Below are 20030 nucleotides of genomic sequence, written 5' to 3' on the forward strand. Positions count from 1 at the left end.
GGTATGATGTGAGAAGAGTCTTGGTAGATCAAGGCAGCAGGGTAGAGATTATGTATCTTGACCTGTACAAGGGACTTAGGTTAAAACTTGAGGATTTGACTAGTTATGATTCCTCTCTGGTGGGGTTTGATGGGAAAACAGTTCTTCTAAAGGACTAGATCAAACTGCCTATTCAAGCAAGGTCAGAAGTTGTTAAAGTAGATTTCATTGTGGTTGACGCGTATTCCCCCTATACTGCTATCATGGCAAGACCTTGTCTTCATGCCATGGGGGCTGTCTCTTCAATTTTGTATTTGAAAGTGAAGTATCCCTCAAGAGACCAGGATGAGGAGTTGATTGGAAGTCAAGCTATGACTAGGCAATGCCTAGTTGCGGCTATTAGACACCAGTCCGAGGGTGAATCCTTGGCCATCCCAGAAAGGGCTTTGTAGCAATCAAAGGAAATAGAAACATCCTCGAACGTTATAGCTAAAAGAGTAAGGTGGGAGAAGCTGGAGAAGGTTATTATAGTTACTGATGTTTACAAATATTTTCAAGTAGGAGTGCAATTGCCTTCTCAGGAGGAGGAACTGTTGGCTTTCCTTAAAAATAATGTTGATGTGTTTGCTTGGAGTGCTTATGAATATCTCGAGGTGGACCCGAATTTCATTTGTCATCATCTAAATGTCAATCCATCTGTTACTCCTAAGAAACAACCACCTCGGCACTTTTCTAAGGAACATTCCGAGGATGTTAAAGAAGAGGTGGTAAAGCTTAAGTGTGCAAGGTTAATAAAAGAAGTTTTTTACCTAGAATGGTTGGCCAACACGATGGTGGTGAAGAATAAGAATGGGAAGTTGCGAGTGTGTGTAGATTTCATGAATTTAAACAGAACTTGCCTCAAGGACCCCTTCCCAATACCCCAAATAGACCAATTAATGGACATGACGGTTAGTCATCCTTGGATGAGTTTTTTGGATGCCTTTCAAGGGTACCATAAGATACCATTAACTCTGACCAATTAGGAGAATATGCTTTTGTAATGCCCACTGGGAATTATCACTATACGATGATGCATTTTGGATTGAAGAATACAAGGTCTACTTACCAAAGAATGATGATTAGAATGTTTGAATCTCGGCTTGGAAAGAATATTGAAGCTATATTGATGATATGGTGGTGAAAAGTAAGGTAGTGACCGAGCATGTGGGTGACCTTGGAAGTGTTTTTGAGGTGTTGTGAAAGCATAAATTGTGCCTTAATGCTTCTAAATGTTCCTTTGGCATTGACTTAGGCAAGTTTTTGGGTTATATGGTCACCCACGATGGGATTGAAGTTAACCTTGATCAGATTAAAGCAATTAATAATTTACAGCCTCCTAGGAATCCCAAAAAAGTGCAAAAATTGACTAGAATGACCTCAGCCTTGAACAGATTTATCTCTCGATCCACAGATAGATGTAGGGCATTTTTCCAACTCTTGCACAAGTGGAAAAGGTTTGAATGGAGTGAAAGTGCCCTCGTTTTTCAGCAATTGAAGGATTACTTTTCTCGGCCACCCATGATGTCCAAGCCTGAAGAAGAAGAAGTCCTTTTTGCCTACATTGTTGTGGCCTTTTATACAGTCAGTTTGGTATTGGTAAGGGTAGAAAATGAAGTACAACGGTCAGTCTATTATGTGAGTAAATTGCTACACAAAGTTGTAATTCGTTACTTGCCGTTAGAGAAAGCCATTTTGGCTGTGGTGCATGCTGAAAACTCCCCTACTACTTTCAAGCCCATACAATTATGGTTTTAACTTAACTCCCTCTGCAGTCGTTACTACAAAAGGCTAATTATACGGGGAGAATTGCCAAATGGAGGACAATCTTGGGGGCATTTGACATGAAGTACATGCCTCGTACCTCAATTAAAGGGCAAGTTCTTGTGGATTTGGTGGCAGAGTTTACCAAGACTCCAGTAGAGGTAAAAGTCAAGGAACACAGACTAAAGGAAAAGCAAGTTCTAGCAATTTCTCTATAGGGGCCCTCACCCTGGAAGTTATATGTTAATGGTGCGGCAAATCAAAGGGGATTCGAGGTAGAGTTGGTAATAATGTCCTCGGACAAGATCACCATTGAGAAATCCTTAAAGTTGGGCTTCTTGGCCACGAACAATGAAGCTAAATATAAGGTTCTACTAATAGGGATAGCTATGGTTCAAAAGATGGGAGGAAAGGCTGTTGAAGTGTTCTTAGACTTAAGGTTAATCGTAGGACAAGTAAGGGGAGAATTGGAAGCCAGAGATTTGAGAATGTAGGGGTATTTGAGTCCAGCTCGGTGTTTGCAGTTGGGTTTTTAGTTTTTCACTATACAACAAATCTCAAGAAGTGGAAATACACATGCTGACTCTTTGTTAGCTCCAGCAACCTCTTTTGGACAAGATCTACCTTGGGTTATACTTGTTGAGGATCTATATAAGCCTGCTGAGGAGAAGAATGAGAAAATCCAAGTTCACTAAGTCAAGGTTGGACCTAGTTGGATGGATCCCTTAGTTTTATTTCTAAAAGAAGATGTTTTGCCTCACGGGAAGGGGGAGGTAGAAAAAATATGGAGGAAAGCTCCTTGTTTTTTGTTGTCCAAGGAGCAAAAATTGTACAAATGCTCTTTCTCTGGACCATACTTACTTTGTATTCATCTTGAGGTAGTGGAGCCACTATTGGAAGAGTTGCATGAGGGGATATGTGGAAGTCATATGGAGGGCAAACCCATATAGAACTCTTACAAAAGGGTATTGGTGGCCTAGTATGCAAAAAGAGGTGCAAGAGTATGTTAAAAAGTGTGATTAATGCTAGATACTTACTCTGATCATTCATTAACCCGGTGATGTACTCAATCCTCTGTCTAGTTCATGGCCATTCACTCAATGGGGCCTGGACATTGTAGGACCATTTCCCAGGGCTGTGGAAAACCGAAGATGACTTCTGGTCAGAATTGATTACTTTATGAAATGGGTGGAGGTCGAGCCATTATCCAATATTAGGAACACAGATGCAAAAAAGTTTGTTTGGAAAAGTATTGTCACTCAATTTGGGATTTCGGTTGAGCCATTATCTCGGATAACGGGCTTCAGTTTGATACTAAAGCCTTCAGGAGATATTGCTGTGAACTGGGCAGTAGGAACAGGTATTCAACTCCAACCTATCTGCAAGGAAATGGGCAAGCCGAAGCAGTTAACAAATTCATAGTGAATGGGCTTAAGAAGAGGTTAGATGAAGCAAATGGTAGATGAGTGGAAGAGCTACCATACATTCTTTGGACATATCGGACCACTCCTTGTCGATCAACCAAGGAAACACCCTTTTCAATGACATATGGGTCTAAGGCCGTGATCCTTCTAGAGTCTAGGTTTCCAACACTAAGGACAAACTTGTTCACCCCAGACAATAATGATCAGCTATTGGGGAGAAGTTTAGATTTGTTTGATGAACGAAGAGAAGCAGCCATGGTTCAGCTAGCATATTATCAACAGAAGCTTAAACAAGGGTATGATACAGGTGTAAGGGTAAGGCCATTATCACCAAGTGACTTGGTGTGGAGAAAAGTAGTAAGTACTATAAAGAACCTATCATGGGGAAAGCTAGGGCCCAACTAGGAAGGGTCATATCACATCACTTCGGTGGCTAGTATAGGTGCATACTTTTTGCAAGATTTAGATGAAAATGTTGTACCACGTCCGTAGAATGTAAAAAATCTATGAAGGTACTATTATTAATGAAAGGCAGTCCTGACATTTTCAATTTCTACTATTATTCGTTTTATTCCAATTATTCATTTAAGTGTTAAACAGAATTCGGTCATGCTTGGTTTCTCGGACCACATACTTTAGGTAAATTAATATTTCTAGTTAGATTGTTTTTATGTTAAACAGAACCTCAACTAGGTTTGATTTCTCGGGTCACTTGCCTTAGGTAAATTAACACTTAGATTGTTTTTATGTTAAACAGAACCTCGGCTAGGTTCGATTCCTCAGGTCACTTGCCTTGGGTAAATTAACACTTAGATTCTTTTTATGTTAAACAGAACCTCGGCTAGGTCCAATTCCTCGAGTCACCTGTTTTGGGTAAATTAATACTTAGATTATTTTTATGTTAAACAAAACCTCAGCTAGGTTCGATTCCTTGAGTCACCTGCCTTAGGTAAATTAACACTTAGATTGTTTTTACGTTAAATGGAGCCTTGACTAGAATCGACTCCTTGGGTCACCTGCCTTGGGTAATTTAACACTTAATCTGTGTTTATGGTATTCAATCTAACCTTGGTTATGTTTGATTTCTCATATCACCTACTTCGGGAAATTAACACCTTGGTACAAATACTTAATTATATATGGGCATGGTAAACAAATAGTAAATCATAAAAGGCGTAAATGAACTTTTGGTTCTTACATTTTAGACCGATTCTCGATTTGGTCCCTAAATTGATTTCGCTCCTAGGTCAGTCCCTAATATCAATTTTTTTTTTTTTTTTTGGTTCCTATTGTCAAGCCAGTAACATAAAAATTTAAGGTGGCACACATAGTGCATAAGTGGCATGTTAGATGCTGATGTGGCAAATAAAATAATATTAAAAAAATTATTTTGCTTTTAAAAATGACAAGTCAACATTTTAATTAATAAAAAAAAAATTTAAAACTTTAAACTGAAAAAATTCAAAAAAAAAAAAATTCAATTTCAAATATTGAGAAAACAATTTGTAGCAACTATTTCAATTTTTCTTGAACTTTCTTAAGAAACAAACATTAAGTTAACACCCTTTTTCATTCTAGACTAGTGTGTCCGTGTTTGTGTTTGTATCTATTTCATTTTCTTCTTTCTTTAAAGATAAACCAAAAAAAGAAAAATGAAAACAAAAATAACTTAATAAATAAATATTATTGGTGAGTGTTTGTGTCTGTATCTATCCATTTATCTACTCTTTTTTTTTTTTTTTCCAGATCCTTTCTTTATCTGTCTCTTGGTGCGTATTTGTGTTTGTATCTTTCTTCTTCTTCTTTCTTTGTTCAAGCTTTTGATCCCTCTCTCTCTCTTAATCTTTGACTTTTTCTCTCTCTCTAAACTCAACTCTCTAATCTCTGGGTTTTTCTAGTTTTCCGTTGGGTGGTTGGTAATGGAGGTGGATAAGTGGTCGATGTGGAGATTGGTGTGGCCATGTGCCTTGGATTATGGGTTTGGTTGGAGATGGAGATGGAGATGGTTGGGCTTGGTTGGAGATGACTGGGTTTTTTTGGGTTTCAGTAGGAGTGGGTTGTGGCCGTGGAGATTGGTGTGGTTCTTGGATTTGTGTTTACAGGTTTGGTTGTAGGTGGGGTTTTTTTGGGATTCTGTAGGGGTGGGTGATTGGTAGTGGAGGTGGAGATTGGTGTGGAGGTGGAGATTGGTGTGGCTGTGGAGATTGGTGTGGCCGTGATTATGTTTCAGAGATGGAGATGTATTGGTGAGTTTGGTTTCGTGTTTGTGGTTTTTTTATTTATTTATTTTTTATTTAATGTGGATTTGTATGTTTATTTCTTGGATTTATTGGGTTTGATTTCTTGGATTTATTGGGTTTGATTTATTGGATGTTTATGGGTTTGATTTCTTAGATTTATTGGGTTTGATTTACTGGATGTTTATGGGTTTGATTTATGGGATTTATTGGGTGGTTTATGAGTTTAATTTCTTGGATTTATCGGGTTTGATTTACTGGATGTTTATGGGTTTGATTTCTTGGATTTATTAGGTTTGATTTGGGGAAGAACATGAAGCATGAAGTTCATGTCCTGGGGACGAAAAAGAACAATATTCTTCCAAAAATAATGAAAAGGAAGAACAATGTTCAAAGGGGTACATATAGAAAAGAAGGCAAGTAAGGACAAAATGCCTTCTATCAAAAAAAAAAAAAAAAAAACACAACAATAAAAGTAACAAGATGGTCCCATTACCACATTCCCTAGGCCTTGGGAGTCTTTTGTGTCCTTGTCCCTGTGGTGGGCTACACTTTAGCAATTGGAGTTGGAGTAGGAGGAACCACTTTGGTTGTTGAGATAGTTGTGGAGGAGTCTTATGTTGTTTAAGGCACCTTGGTTGCCACCTCAGTGCTTTGTGGAGCAGTTGCACTGACTTGGAGACAGCTAGCTCGGTTTGCTTGGTCTTGGCAGAGGCAACAGTGCTTAGCTGCTATTTAGCTAGTTTGGATTGGGTAGGAGCAGTAGTGTTGGACTTTGGCTGGGGGTTCTCAGCAGAGCTCATCAGAGTTGGGCTAGAGGTACTGACTGAAGGCTAACTAACTGAATGTGCCTTGATTGCTGGAAGGTAGAAGGCTTTCTTTGGATTCCTTAGCTTTGAATTATTGTCCACTCTAGTAGCATTGAGGGCCTCAATCCAAGTTTGAAGGCAAAAGCTACGGTATACGACAGGGAGTTGAGATTTAAGGTGGGCCTCAGTCTTCTTTTGTCCTTGGTCATACTCGATTTGCTCGACCTTGTTCATCTCCTCATCCCTCTGGCTTAACTCCTTCTTCAGCTCATAGATGGTCATCCGAGCAATTACAAGCTAGCTCTCTACCTCCATTAATTATAAGAATTGCTCCCGAGCTTGACTCTCCGAGCTCTTTATTGAGGCTTCAGCACTCTTTCTGGCCTTGTTGCATTCTACCAACTTGAGGAAAGTCTTCTACAGCTTCTTGTTTGTTAAGGTCAGAGACTTCTACATAGCATAGTGCTTGGACTCCTTTTCCTTTAGAACACAAAATGCCTAGTCAACCCACTTTTCTGCTACATGTGCTACTTGGGTGGCTTATGCATGAATAGTTGAGATAGAAATTAGTGGGAAAGTACGCATATAATGGACTAGACTGTAATAAGTAGAAAAATGAGTGTAAGGAAATCTTACCAGAGCAAGATCCTTCTTTACAGATAGTAAGAGCTCATGGTTTTTTAGGTTCTGAAGTTCATCCATATCCTTTGGGAGAAGAAGCGCTTGTTCCACAGCATTGGCCACATAGCTCGCTCTTCTACCGTCGAAGTTACGGATTGAAGCATCTTCACGGAGAGGTTAGCCGTCCAATTCAAATGCAGGATTCTAGTTCAGAACCCGAGATCGTCTCTTAGAGACAACGTCCGAGCTTTCCCTCCCCTTCTTTGTTGGGTTCAAGTCATCTTCGCCACCTTGGTGGGCTCAAGAAGTGCTTCCTCTTCGACTTCCCTCTTTGATGGGGCCTCTACTCCTTTCTTGTCCCTTTTTTGTTTTTTATCAGCTAATTCAGTTTGTGTAGGGGTTGGAGGAATTGGAGTTGGAGGCCTGGGAACTATTGGGACCTCGGGAGCTATAGTCCTAGCGTGGGATTCTAGTAGGGAAAGTAGATTTGGCAACTCTTCTCTATCACCATCCCTTCAGTCATTTCGATAGCCTTTTGGTCCTCACTAAATAGGGCTGTAGCTAGATGTGTGTTGAGTCCTTGCTCCTTGGACTTGTTTGTACGGTAAAAAACCTCAAAACCCTCGTCTCGAACGAGATTTTCAGTGTCCTCCTCTGAAGTATTATCCTCAGATTCTATCTTAGCTTCTTCGTCCGAGGATATAATTTCCTCTATGATGGGTTGAGGATCCTTGAAGGTAGGAAGCTCGACTAATTGCGTTCCCTCTGGAGGAGGCTTGCTTATAAATCCTTCATTAGCCACATCAACTAGGCAAGACGAGAATCTCGGGCCTTGATTACATGCTTAGACACTTGGAAGCAATTGGAGATGGGTTTAAAACCTAGAATCACATGAACTGCGTGGAGTTGACCGTCCCAATGTAGGAAGATCTCGGACCTTAGAACTTGGCTCAGTAGATCGAAGTTTGACAAGCTTCGTCTCTTGGTAGTGGCTTTTTTATCTGAGGAAGAACAATTAAGAATTCATGTTAGTTTGCGGGCCGGACAAGCTCAAATTTTAGCAAGTAAGAAAAAAATATATATGTACACAAAAGTAAAACGGCGATGATCCGGATATGTAAATGAATTGTTTATAGAATTCCCTAAGCTAACATAGACTTTTTAAGTGTCCCTAAGCCATCCTACCTGGAGTTCCATCTTAGGTAGGACAATGGAATTTGTCATGCCACTCCCCTAAAACGATGAGAAAGTCCTCATCCATGCCTTTGTTCGTCTCGGGGAGACAAGAGATTAGCCTAACGGCGGGAACCTTAGTTTTTAAGTAATTACCCCCGTTGACGCCTTTCTGACAATTGGGTAGGGCACAGCCTAAAAAGATTTAAAAAATCCCTAGTGACTCTACCCGTAGGAATCCTCATACCCCATAATGAAAGCAATCATGGGAATTGCAACGGCTCTGATAAGTCTCTTCTCGTGCCACTCATTTAGGTTTCAATGATGTATTGACACATTGCTAGGAATCCTATAGTATCTCTTAAACTTCTCTTGGTGTTCAGGAGTGTCAACTAAACTAAAAAATCTACCAATTTGAGAAAAAGAAAAAAAAAATCTACTAGTATGAAAGAATAAGGGAAGAACTCTTGTTAACAAAAATGCACACTTACGAATTCGGGGAAGGACTCCTCGAATGAGGTTATCAAATGTGAGGAGCGTATTTATGTTCTTTTTTTCTATTAGGGAGGTGAATGGAGATAAAAACCTCACATCTCTCTATATATAGGCTGGGAAAAAATGAGCGGTAATCTTTCCGCCACTTTTGATGACGAATTTAGAGCTGTTCGATCACGATCTCACGATAGAACGTGGGAAACAGCAGGCTACCTGTTGCATTTATTGCAAAGTTGGGGATTTCGAAGCATTAGAAGCGGGTCACAATCAGTTGAAAAGACATGCTCACGTGGGAACCTATTTGCGAGTGTGCCATTGTCAACAACTTTTATTAGCCAAAACCTCATTTTTCTAGGCCGAGAACGAAAAATGAGGTTCTGGGGGCCTATTGCGAGGACGAGGATCCCAAATCTAATTTAAACAAGTAGTCAAGATTATTTTCGAGGTGCATCTCGGACCTTGGGAACGAGCACTAGTTATGTGAGGCGCATAAAGTTAAAACATTAAAAAGGAAAGAAAGCAAACTTGGCACGGAATATGAGAAGGATGAAGAAAGAAGGGTATAGAAACCATTCCTTTCGCATTAAATACAAGACAACTGCTCCTCTAGCTGTATTAATAAGGAAATGACCATGAATAGTGGTGGCACAACTAAGATTACAAGGTAAAGCTTACTAGTATGCTCCAGATGGGACAGGAGTCCTAAGAGTCCAATCTTAGCCCTCCAAGTGTAAGATTTAGATGATTTGTGGCTGGATATAAAAGGAAAAGGAAGATCTAGATGTAGGGGGATGAGAAACAAGGAAGAAAACCATTCTGTAACTAAGAACTTGAATATTTGTACAAGTCTGATAACATTCCATCCTTGGACTTGATCGAGGAGTGTTTTTCCTTTCAATTTGTTTGTCTTAGTCATTTTAGCACCAACTAACCTATTGTGATTTACGTTTTAACTCATTGAATGTTCAGTAACAAACCTACTCTCTAACAAATCTATTGTTATGGGCTTATTGGGCCATTGTCCAAATCTTTTGGGCTGTGGATCAAAACGAGCCCTTACAATAACAATCTTTATTTGACACTTAAAATACATTTGTATAACAAAATCTACATGTTTGGTAGTTTTAAATATATGTGCTTGAAAATGCTTTCAAATTGTTGGATGAACGTAACAGTATTTTGAATTTTCTCAATAGAGACTCACCAAAATTTTATGCATAATAAATATATAGCAATTTGGCCACAAATGATAGCAATCGAGAAAACGGAAAAAGACCATTTGCAACACTTTAAAATCTTCAAACCAATAAATTTGTTCTTCTTGATCTCATTTTTTCTACTCCTAAGATACTTTTAATGCTCTGAGATCCAATTAAACAATATTTGAGCTCAACAGATATTGGACTATAGTAATAATGACTAAAAGCTTTAACAAAAAAAAAAAAAAAAAGAGAATGAACATCATGATTTTATTGAACTTGATTTGCCAAAGTGGTCAAATCATTTTGAGCTACAGAAAATAAAGAAAGAGGAACTTCTTCCATCCATACAATATAGTCAGAAACATTAATCGAGTATCTAGCTAGACTATGTGCTAATTTATTGCCGTCTCTTCTACAATGAGAGTATAGCAATTTTGCATAAGAGTTTGAGAAAATAATTGCATCCTGGACAAGCGGCTGCACTGAAGCTATTGTACCACCCCCTGACTTTAAAGAATTCATGATCAACTCTGAGTCTCCTTCCAGTATAGCTTCAACTGAACCTATTTCCAGTCCAAATTCTAGTGCCCTTGCTGCAGCTACTGCTTCAATTTCCACTGGTGTGAGTGCTGGGGAGAAGCTCTGAGCCAGAGAAGCAAGAATAGCACCTGTGTGATCACGTACCACAACACCGATCCCGCTTCTGTTTTCTGTCTTGAAAAGTGCTCCATCAAAATTTATTTTGATCAACCTTCCATCTGGAGGCTTCCATACTGCCTGAGGTTTCGGTCTTGCTGCAGGTACGGGTGGGAACACAACAAGAAACTCAGCCAGCCATTCTTTCGCCTGTGGTGCAAGCTGGTCCGAAGTGTAGCAAGGTTGATGGTTACGAACTTGATTTCGCTGATTCCAAACCCCCCAAGTTATCATCCCAAATAGCTCTGGGTTGCCTTGATTGTTAAGGATCCATGACAGCAACTCCTTGAAATTTGTAACAACTGAAATAAGCCTCGGATTCCATTGTGAAGGAGACCACACCGAGTTGAGTTCGCTGCATGACCACAATGCATGTAAGGGAGTTTCGTCTTCCTTCTAGCAACGTTCACACAGTGAATCCACTAGTATAAGTCTCCTCTTCAGGTTTGATTTTGTGGGAATGGCATCACGACAGACGCGCCACAGAAAATTTTTTACTTTGTTCGGAACTCGCAAACCCCAGATGCTTCTCCACAGATTCTTTTCTCCATTTTATGTTATCTCAGGCCTAACCTCTTCTTCTTCCATCTTCAAAAACCGGTATCCAGACTTGCAAGAATATTGGCCATTTTGGGTCCACAGCCAGTACAACTTATCCTCTGTTGGGTATTTTGAGAGAGGAAATTTTCTTTATGAGCTCAACTTCTTCAGGTACAAATATACCAGCAATAACTTCATAATTCCAGGTCCGGTTCTCTTCATTTATGAGGGCATCAACTGTGGTTTCCTCCCAACCCTCTAGGACAGGTGATAGTACACAGGTAGGAGGTTTAGATGGTAGCCAATTGTGCTGCCAGATCTGAACTTTTTGCCCTGTACCTATTCTCCAACAAGCACCATGTTTGATAACCTCACGGCTATATAAAATGCTCCTCCAAGCATATGAACCACGACTAGATTCCTCCGCCTCCATGATGGTGCAGTTAGGAAAAAAACGTGGCTTAAAGACCTTATAAAATAAAGAGGATTGATCTTGCAATAAACGCCACGCTTGCTTGGCCAAGAGAGAGTCATTGTGTAGAGCTAAGTCACGAAAGCCCATGCCACCCTCGCTTTTGGACTTGGTCATCTCACTCCATTTTAGCCAATGAATTTTTCTTTTATCTCCCCTTTGTCCCCACCAAAACTTTCTTATCATCACCTCAATTTCATTACACAGCCCTATGGGTAATTTAAAACAACCCATTGCATAGGTTGGAATGGCTTGGATCACCGCTTTGATGAGAACCTCTCTACCAACTTGGGAAAGAAGTTTTCCTTCCCATCCTTGCAATTTCCTCCATACTCTCTCTTTGATGTAATTAAAACTTGCTTTTTTTCCTTTCCCCGTCAAAGATGGCAGCCCCAAATATTTTTCATAGTGTTTAATCTCACGAACCCCAAGGACTCCTTTTATGATTTGTCTATCTGCTTTAGTTACTGATTTGCTGAAGAAAAGAGCTGTTTTGTCTCTGTTTATTTTTTGGCCTGAGACATCTTCGTACACGGCTAGCAAGTCCATCACCTTGTTGCACTCTATGGAGTTTGCCCTACAAAACAGGAGGCTATCATCTGCAAAAAGCAAATGGGTTAGCTTAGGTCCCTGTCTGCATAAACTGAACCCATGGATGTCGCCTTTGCTAGCTACATTTTTAATAAGGCCATGGAGACCCTTAGTGCACAAGAGGAAAAGGAAAGGAGATAGGAGGTCCCCTTGTCTAAGACCCCTTGAAGGATGTATCAAGCCTTTCGGTTCTCCATTCACTAATATAGAGTAAGTGACTGTTTTCACACACACCATGATTAGGCCTATCCATTGTTCACAAAACCCCATTTTTCTCATCAAAAATTCCAAGTACACCCATTCAACTCTATCGTAAGCTTTACTCATGTCAAGCTTCAAGGCCATGAACCCCTTTGAGCTAGAATTATAATTTTTCATACTGTGTAATGTTTCAAAGGCAATAAGGATATTATCAGTAATGAGGCGCCCTTTAGCAAAAGCTGATTGGTGCTCAGTAATGACAGAATTGAGAAGTTTTTTTTAGCCTATTTGCAAGAACTTTAGAGAAAATCTTGTAAAGAACATTACATAGACTTATAGGGCGAAATTTTGAAACAAAAGAAGGGTTTTTCCTTTTTGGAATGAGGGTGATAAAGGTATGATTTACTGGGTGTGGGAGTGTACCTGAATTCAACCAAGATAACACCGAGTGTGTGACATCCCCTTCGATCATAAGCCAGAAGTGTTGGAAGAACAAAGGGGGCATCCCATCAGGGCCTGGAGCTTTCATAGGTGCCATCTGTTTCAAAGCTTGTACAACTTCCCACTCCTCAAATTTGCACACCAACTCCTTGTTCATCTCCTCTGAAATTACCTGTGGAATTTGGTCTATGGCGGCATCATGTGGAGTCGGCTTTGAGGAGGTGAAAAGCTCCTTGTAAAAATTGATGAGAACCTCCCCAATATCATTCGGCTCCACCTTCCAAGCACCATGTGGATCATTAATTCCCAAGATTATATTTTTCCTAAACCGGTGTGAAGCTCGGGTATGGAAAAATTTTGTGTTACCATCTCCATTTTTCAGCCAAAGAATACGAGAGCGTTGATTCCACATTCTAGTTTCTCTATCCATCAATACATTGATCTCTTCCTTCAATTGTTTTATTCGAAAATTGCTGCCCATTCTCACAGCCACATCTTCCTCTTCAATGAGCTCTTCCTTCTTCCTTCTCAATTCTCTCCGGACATTTCCAAACACATTATAGTTTCACCATTCTAAGTCTTTGCCACACTTGTCAATTTTTCCAAGAATTCCTCTATTTAGATCTCTTGTTACACAGGACCTCCAAGCTGCTTCAACTACCTCTCCACAACGATTATTTGATAACCACATCTCTTCAAACCGAAAAGGTTTCTTATAGGGAGGAATCTCAATACCTGTCGGATTGATTAACAAGGGGCAATGATCCGAGGAAAGGCAAGGGAGGTGATGAACCCGAGTACCAGGAAATTTCATGAACCACTGATTAGTAGCTAGTCCACGATCAAGTCTCTCCCATATTGAGTGCCCATTCGAATAATGCTTGCTCCATGTGAAATTTGGCCCAATAAAACCCAGGTCCATAAATCCGCATTCATCAATAACGTCCCGGAAATCTTGCATTTGACTATGAGCACGAATAGCTCCTTCCACCTTTTCTTCTTGTCTGGTAATTTCGTTGAAATCCCCCGCACACAGCCACGGGATGTCTGGCTTATCATTGAGTGTTCGAAGCTTTTCCCAAGCTTCATGTCTTCTAGCTGTAACTGGTTCACCATAGAAACCAGTAAATCGCCATTCCTGTGGGGTATTTTTTCCAACAAGCACATCAATGCAATACTTTGATGAGTCTTCCACTGTGATTTTAATCTCTTCCTTCCACAACAAAATCAAACCCCCTCCTCTATTTCCATTAGCCACTGACCACTTGTTACTAAAATCAAAATTACGCAATACTTGATCTAGCCTTGCATCATCTATTCATGTCTCGGCTAAAAACACGACAGTAGGATCTTGTGCCCGGATGTAATCTCCAAGCTCCCTCACTGTACGTGGGTTCCCAAGCCCACGACAGTTCCATACTAAGAGACTCATTGCGATGGGCGGGGCTGTACATTAGCCTCCGCCAGTATTGAAGGATTAATCTCAACAAAAACCACACGTTTTTTGCTTGGTAAGCCATTGAGATAAGAGAGCTGTTCATGACTCCTTTTTGTTGGTAACACCAGTTCTTCTTTGCATTCAGTACTCTTGGTGCTCCGTGTTACAGCCGGGTTGGTCAAACGTCTCCATGTTCCTTGTTGCTGCACGTGTTTTTTTTTTTTTCTTGCTGCCCTGTAGCTTCTTCACTATGTGGTGCATGATTTTCGGACCCCTGACCTTGACAAACCCTAGCCGATTCCTTGACTTCCTCATTAATTTCGTGACTTGAATGCTCCTTTCTTGTACCCTCATAATTAGGAAGAGACACGACACTTAATTTTGATAAACCCTCATCAATCTCATCAAGCTTAGAAAGGAAAGACTCTTGATGCACCGAATTAATAGAGGTATTATTGCGACAGATATCCTTATAGGGAGGAGTTAAATTCGGACTGAAAAAGGAAGGGGTATCATTTCGTGCCTCATTAAACTCCTTATTTTTTCCCTTATCAATAATTCCATTCTCCAACGGCACAACATGATCAACTGGCTTCTGAAAATCAGAGGGGCATTTATTCTGTCCCTCTGTAACCGATTCCATTAATTGCACCGTTGATGAGTCCCTTTGAATTTTTTCCATGTCAGACGGTGCCTTGTGGTGTGGCTGATCCGCCGTGCTGTGTACCTGAGCTTCCTTGGTAGGTATCGAACTCTTGGGAATGGAAGAAACACCCTTCGTCCTCTTGTAGAAACCTGGTACAATGACCACAGTTTTTTGTGCTCGGCTGACTGGGGCTGCCCTTAACTAAGGCCCAAACTGCTTGTCTTCTTCTTTGAGGGAACCTTCACTCTCTACCCAAGCTTCACAGTCCCCGTCGTCATGGTTGAGACAGCCACACCAATAGCAAATGTTTGGTAGGCGCTCGTATTTAAACGACACCCATAGTTCCTTCCCTTGCCTCAGTGACACCTTTCTTCCCCGGCTTAATGGAATAGTAATGTCCATTCTAACCCGAACTCTCATGAAACTGCCTCCCTCCCCCTCTGTTTCAGATTTCTTTATTACCGCTCCAACAGTACTACAAATTCCCTTCGCCACCTTCTGATTCATGAATCTCACAGGGATATCATGTACTTGCACCCAGAACGTAGCAAGATTGAACTTCAATTCTTCAACTGGCATGTCCTTGTCATAGCGTTGCAACACCATGAGGTGTTTGTCAAAGCTCCAAGGCTCATTCTCGAGAATAGTATCAACTTCACGTTTACTATAAAAAATAAAAGGGACAATGTGGTTGCCCATATTCTTAATTTTAAATCCATTTTTTGATCTCCACAAAGGCTTAAAGGTTGAAGCTATAGCTTCCATATTCAGCGCTCATCTTGTGAAGAATTTTGCTGCAATAATGAATTCTGGCGTGGCCATATCATCCTCAAGATCAAAGGTTGGCCCTTCTCTATCCGAGAGTGATAAACCATTGCAATGGTTTGTTAGTTCATCCATGGCTACTGTGTTTCCCTAACCCCCGAAAAAAATACCACAAACCTTAAGGATAAACTTGTTATTCTAAGGGACCAAAGCACCTACTAGAAGGGACTAAAATTCTACAGCCTAGGAGAAGCTCTGAGAGAGACTTTCACTAGCGACATAGAAACTTTTTCCTTGATGCATTCAAAACTCTCACTTTTCCTAAAGTTGCCTTAATGCACACTTATTCTTTAAATTTCTATTTGTCAAGATTTGCTTATAGGCATTTCTCATTTTCTATGTTTTTTTTTTTGTGCATAAAGTAGAAATTATTAAGGACTTAGTGTCAATAAAACTATGTATTAGGTTTGGTATCACTCAATGAAAAATACTAGCTTATTGTTAAATGTAGATAGTATTCAAGAGAGATATTCAAGACTCACAAACTAAACAACTTTCCTAACCACAACAATTAGCTTAAAATGACAAACTAATGAAATTTAAACATTAATTTAGCTAATTCTATCTATTAATTATTTGAATTTCCTACCTCAAATCCCAAACAATTTCCCAAAAACCAAACAGTCCCCAAATTTTCTCACCAACCAATGAGCTAACTAATCTCTAAATGATAACCATTTTCTTCCCTTTCCATTATATTTATCTAAAATCATACTTTTGTTCTAGCCACAGCACAACACATATACTTTAAATAATAAGAATTTCATTCAAGATATTAAAAATAAGATAATTTAAACCGTTACAAAAAGTAATTTTTTTATTTGTATTTTATTCTCTCACACCATAAGTTTGATGCAACAAATAAATTTGAAATTTGAAATTTTTTTTTCTCTTCCACTATTCAACAATTTCTCATAACCCACTGTCCAATTAAGCCATAAACAACAAAATTTTAAGCACTATTCAAGAAAAAAAAATTTATTTTTCTTTCCTCATATTTCTTGGTAATCAAAGAACTTTACAATTCTTCCATAAACTTATATACATTGGAAACATTGAGTCCTTTTAATCAATCAAAATTTGCAAAATTATATTTCCCATTATATTTGTCATTAGTTTAAAAGTTTCAATATTATATACTTTAAAATTTTATTAACTACAAAGTGAGACTCTTCACCTTTAGCACAATATTTATGAAAATGAATATTCATAAAGTATGAGAGAGTTTTGCAAGAAATAAAATAAAAGTTATAGGAGAGAAGATTATCAATATGTTTAATCAAAACATTTGACACAATGAGGATAAACAAGCTATAAAAGATATTATTCATAACTTATTAAAGAGAAATCAATCAAAGCAATATATATTACAAATCACAATCAACTCAATGAGTAAGAACACTTATGAAGTTCTCTGTTTTGGGGTATTGAGTTAAAATTTTAGCGACGATGCGACATGGTCACTGACAAAACCTTTTGTTGTCAAACACAAAATAGGTAATAACAATCTAAGAATAAAACTTATTATCTCAATCAAATTTAACAAAATGTTGCAATGATTAAAAACTAAAATTACCTATCAAATTGCAACCATATTCTTTATCATTAAATCCTATGCAAATTTAAAAATTCCAATAGCAATGCAATAGATCAATGTAAATTTGGCAGTTCTAAGTCATGTAATATATCTCTTACCCACTATAAAAATAAAAATAGCAAGATGGAAATCTAAATTAGGTTTACATTGAATCAAAAAATCTTGGATTTGAAATGGAGTCAATTGGACTATTATGAACATTCTTATATACAAATCATAAACTTTTCTCTACATTACAATTTTTAGCACAATGAATTTGCCTCTGTAGAGACACATTTCAAACCTCTAAGCAGACTATTTCTTCTACATACCAATAGTAATAAAAACATATAATCAAATACATTCACAAACTTCAATAACATAACATATCTTACAAACCCTAATGTTTATATCTTTGTACTTTATGTTGATTCCTAATTTCCCACCTGTCTTTAGTATCAAAAAAAGCCAATTTGATGTAAGACTAGAAAATAAAAATTTTGGATATCCTATTGCACATCTATCAATAATATGATTTTTATCTTGTCTTCAATGTTTATCTATCAACTTTTGCCTAATTTTGTAACTTCAAGCCTCAAATATGCAATTCAATCTAATTTACATGTGAAGATCATCCTTGGGGAATCTAGTGGTTCTAAATCAAAGCTTACAATTCTAAAAGGAATAGGTCAAGAGCATAAAAAACACTTTGCATATAGGTGTAATGTATGCCTTTTGATTTCTCAAGAGTAATGCTATAAGAAAATATAAATGCATATATCAGTAGTCGTATTATTTTCCATAAATCATAACACTATAATTTGATTTCACTTCTCTAACCCAATGCAATTCACCAAAGACCACAAAAGATTTTTATGAAAATAGCTTAGATACCCAAAAGCCCACAATCTACTAATATGAAGTCATGCCATAGGACCTAAAGTTCTAGGTTAGGCGTAGTAAACATACATACTATGGCTAAACTCACGCACTATTTCGAATTAACCCCTCCTAAGTCCTTAAGGAAACAAATTTGTTTCTAAATCAAAAATAATATTCTTTCATTTCTAACATATTTTGAACTTCAAAGTATAGACATCATGTTATTCCATAATTAAACTGCAGTCCAGATAAACATAATTCCCATCAAACACCAACTACTAGGCAAAAGTTTTGTAGCTTGAAGATTTGTTTCCAATTATCCAGTATCTTGAATAAATTGTAAATTAGCTGAATGAATTTGTTTATATTTGTCATTGTGGCCTAGGGAACTAATCTTAGATTAGACAAGGTGGATGTCTAATACCTTTTAAATCTAAAACTGGGCCTTGAACATAATCTTAAGGGATGTAGATTAGGGTTGTTTTTTTTTGGATGTAATGTCATTTTTATGGTCTTTGGGTGCAAGTAGGAAACACAACAAAAGATGTACTTTATTTTTACTAGATTTTGACCAAAGCCATGTAATTTTTATTTATTTTTTTAATTTTCAAACATTTAATGTAATTCTATTTACACTTAAGAGTTTTTTTCCCTTCTATAATTAAATTAAGTAGCCATTCCAAAGTAAGGCCCTTAGGATAGGAAATAACATACATAGTTGAATCTCCACCTTGAGATTTCAAATTTGCCATAAAGTGGTTTCATTTTATTATAAAAAAGAATTCTAATCCTCTTGGGTCACGGTTTTTGCACATGATAATCTCTTAAAAGGTCCAATATAGCCATGCAACAAAGAAAAATATTAGGATTAGCTTAGGCATATGAATGTTGAGCCTCTTGAACCCACAATGATCGAGGCTAAATAATAATAATAATAATATCATTATGTTTTTTTTTTTAAAGACTTCCTCCCATTTTGAATTCCTCTCTGACCAAAATCAAAATGACAACATAATCATTGGAGGGTATTTGAGATATAATTGATGGATTTGTCTAAGTTTGATGAATGAGATTAGGGACTTGTCTTTCTCCAAACTTGACTGATGACTTGTGCTTCTAGAGAATGAGATTGATTTGGGCTTCCACTAGTAGACATCAATGCCCTTAAGTTGTTTTGTTCATTCTCTTTAAGCAAAAGATTAGGGGGGGGGGAACCATATTTGATTGGTAGATTCTTGAACAAGTTAGTAGACCAAACAATTTAACAGCGATTTGAAGGCTATGATTGTTTTTCTACTTATTTTGGATTTTAAAAACTAAATTGGTGAGTAATTCTTGGAAAAGTTATTCCAATCAACAAATTCAATTGTTAAAACCATGACTTAAAGCAACTATTATTTGTTGTAAAGAGTAGGTATAATATTAGTAATCTACAAAGAGAATGAATTATAAGATCTAAGATTTTAGTTATTTGTAAAAAAAAAATAAAAATTAAGAAGCTTTTGTATTTTATAAATATAAAATAAAAGGAGAAGTACTTAGTGCTACATTATTTAATTTTGATATACAAAAATGGGATTAGAGCAATTGCATCAGTTCTTGTAAACGATTCCGTCTATTTTACAAAAAGAAACTACTTTTTCTATTTCACACCATCACTTTTACAGAGCACGCACATTAGTCCATCTATTATATATTATATTTTATATAAATAATATTTTTTTTATTCTTCTTTTAATATTATTTTATTTAAATAATAAAAATCTCTTTATCTCTTTATCTAAACTCTCTTTCACACCATCACTTTTACAGAGCACGCACATTAGTCCATCTATTATATATTATATTTTATATAAATAATATTTTTTTTATTCTTCTTTTAATATTATTTTATTTAAATAATAAAAATCTCTTTATCTCTTTATCTAAACTCTCACACGTCTCCTCCTCAAACTCTTTGCCTCTTTCTATTCCTAACC

The 20030-nt window shown here is 37.7% G+C and overlaps 1 protein-coding gene across 1 annotated transcript; it reads right to left on the reverse strand.

Annotated features, from left to right (window-relative positions):
* Positions 1 to 14969: 14969 nt before the first annotated feature.
* LOC112000785 (uncharacterized protein At4g02000-like) lies at positions 14970 to 15533 on the reverse strand. The gene has a single exon (XM_024032950.2). The coding sequence runs from the start codon at positions 15531 to 15533 to the stop codon at positions 14970 to 14972; it is 564 nt and encodes a 187-aa protein (XP_023888718.2).
* Between the last annotated feature and the right edge of the window lie 4497 nt (positions 15534 to 20030).

Source organism: Quercus suber, unplaced genomic scaffold (assembly GCF_002906115.3).
Source record: "Quercus suber isolate HL8 unplaced genomic scaffold, Cork oak 2.0 scaffold_215, whole genome shotgun sequence".
NCBI lineage: Eukaryota > Viridiplantae > Streptophyta > Magnoliopsida > Fagales > Fagaceae > Quercus > Quercus suber.

What these genes read in the sequence shown, in the direction of transcription:
- LOC112000785 (XM_024032950.2), bottom strand. Translation starts at nt 15,533, where the DNA reads ATGGAAGCTATAGCTTCAACCTTTAAGCCTTTGTGGAGATCAAAAAAT.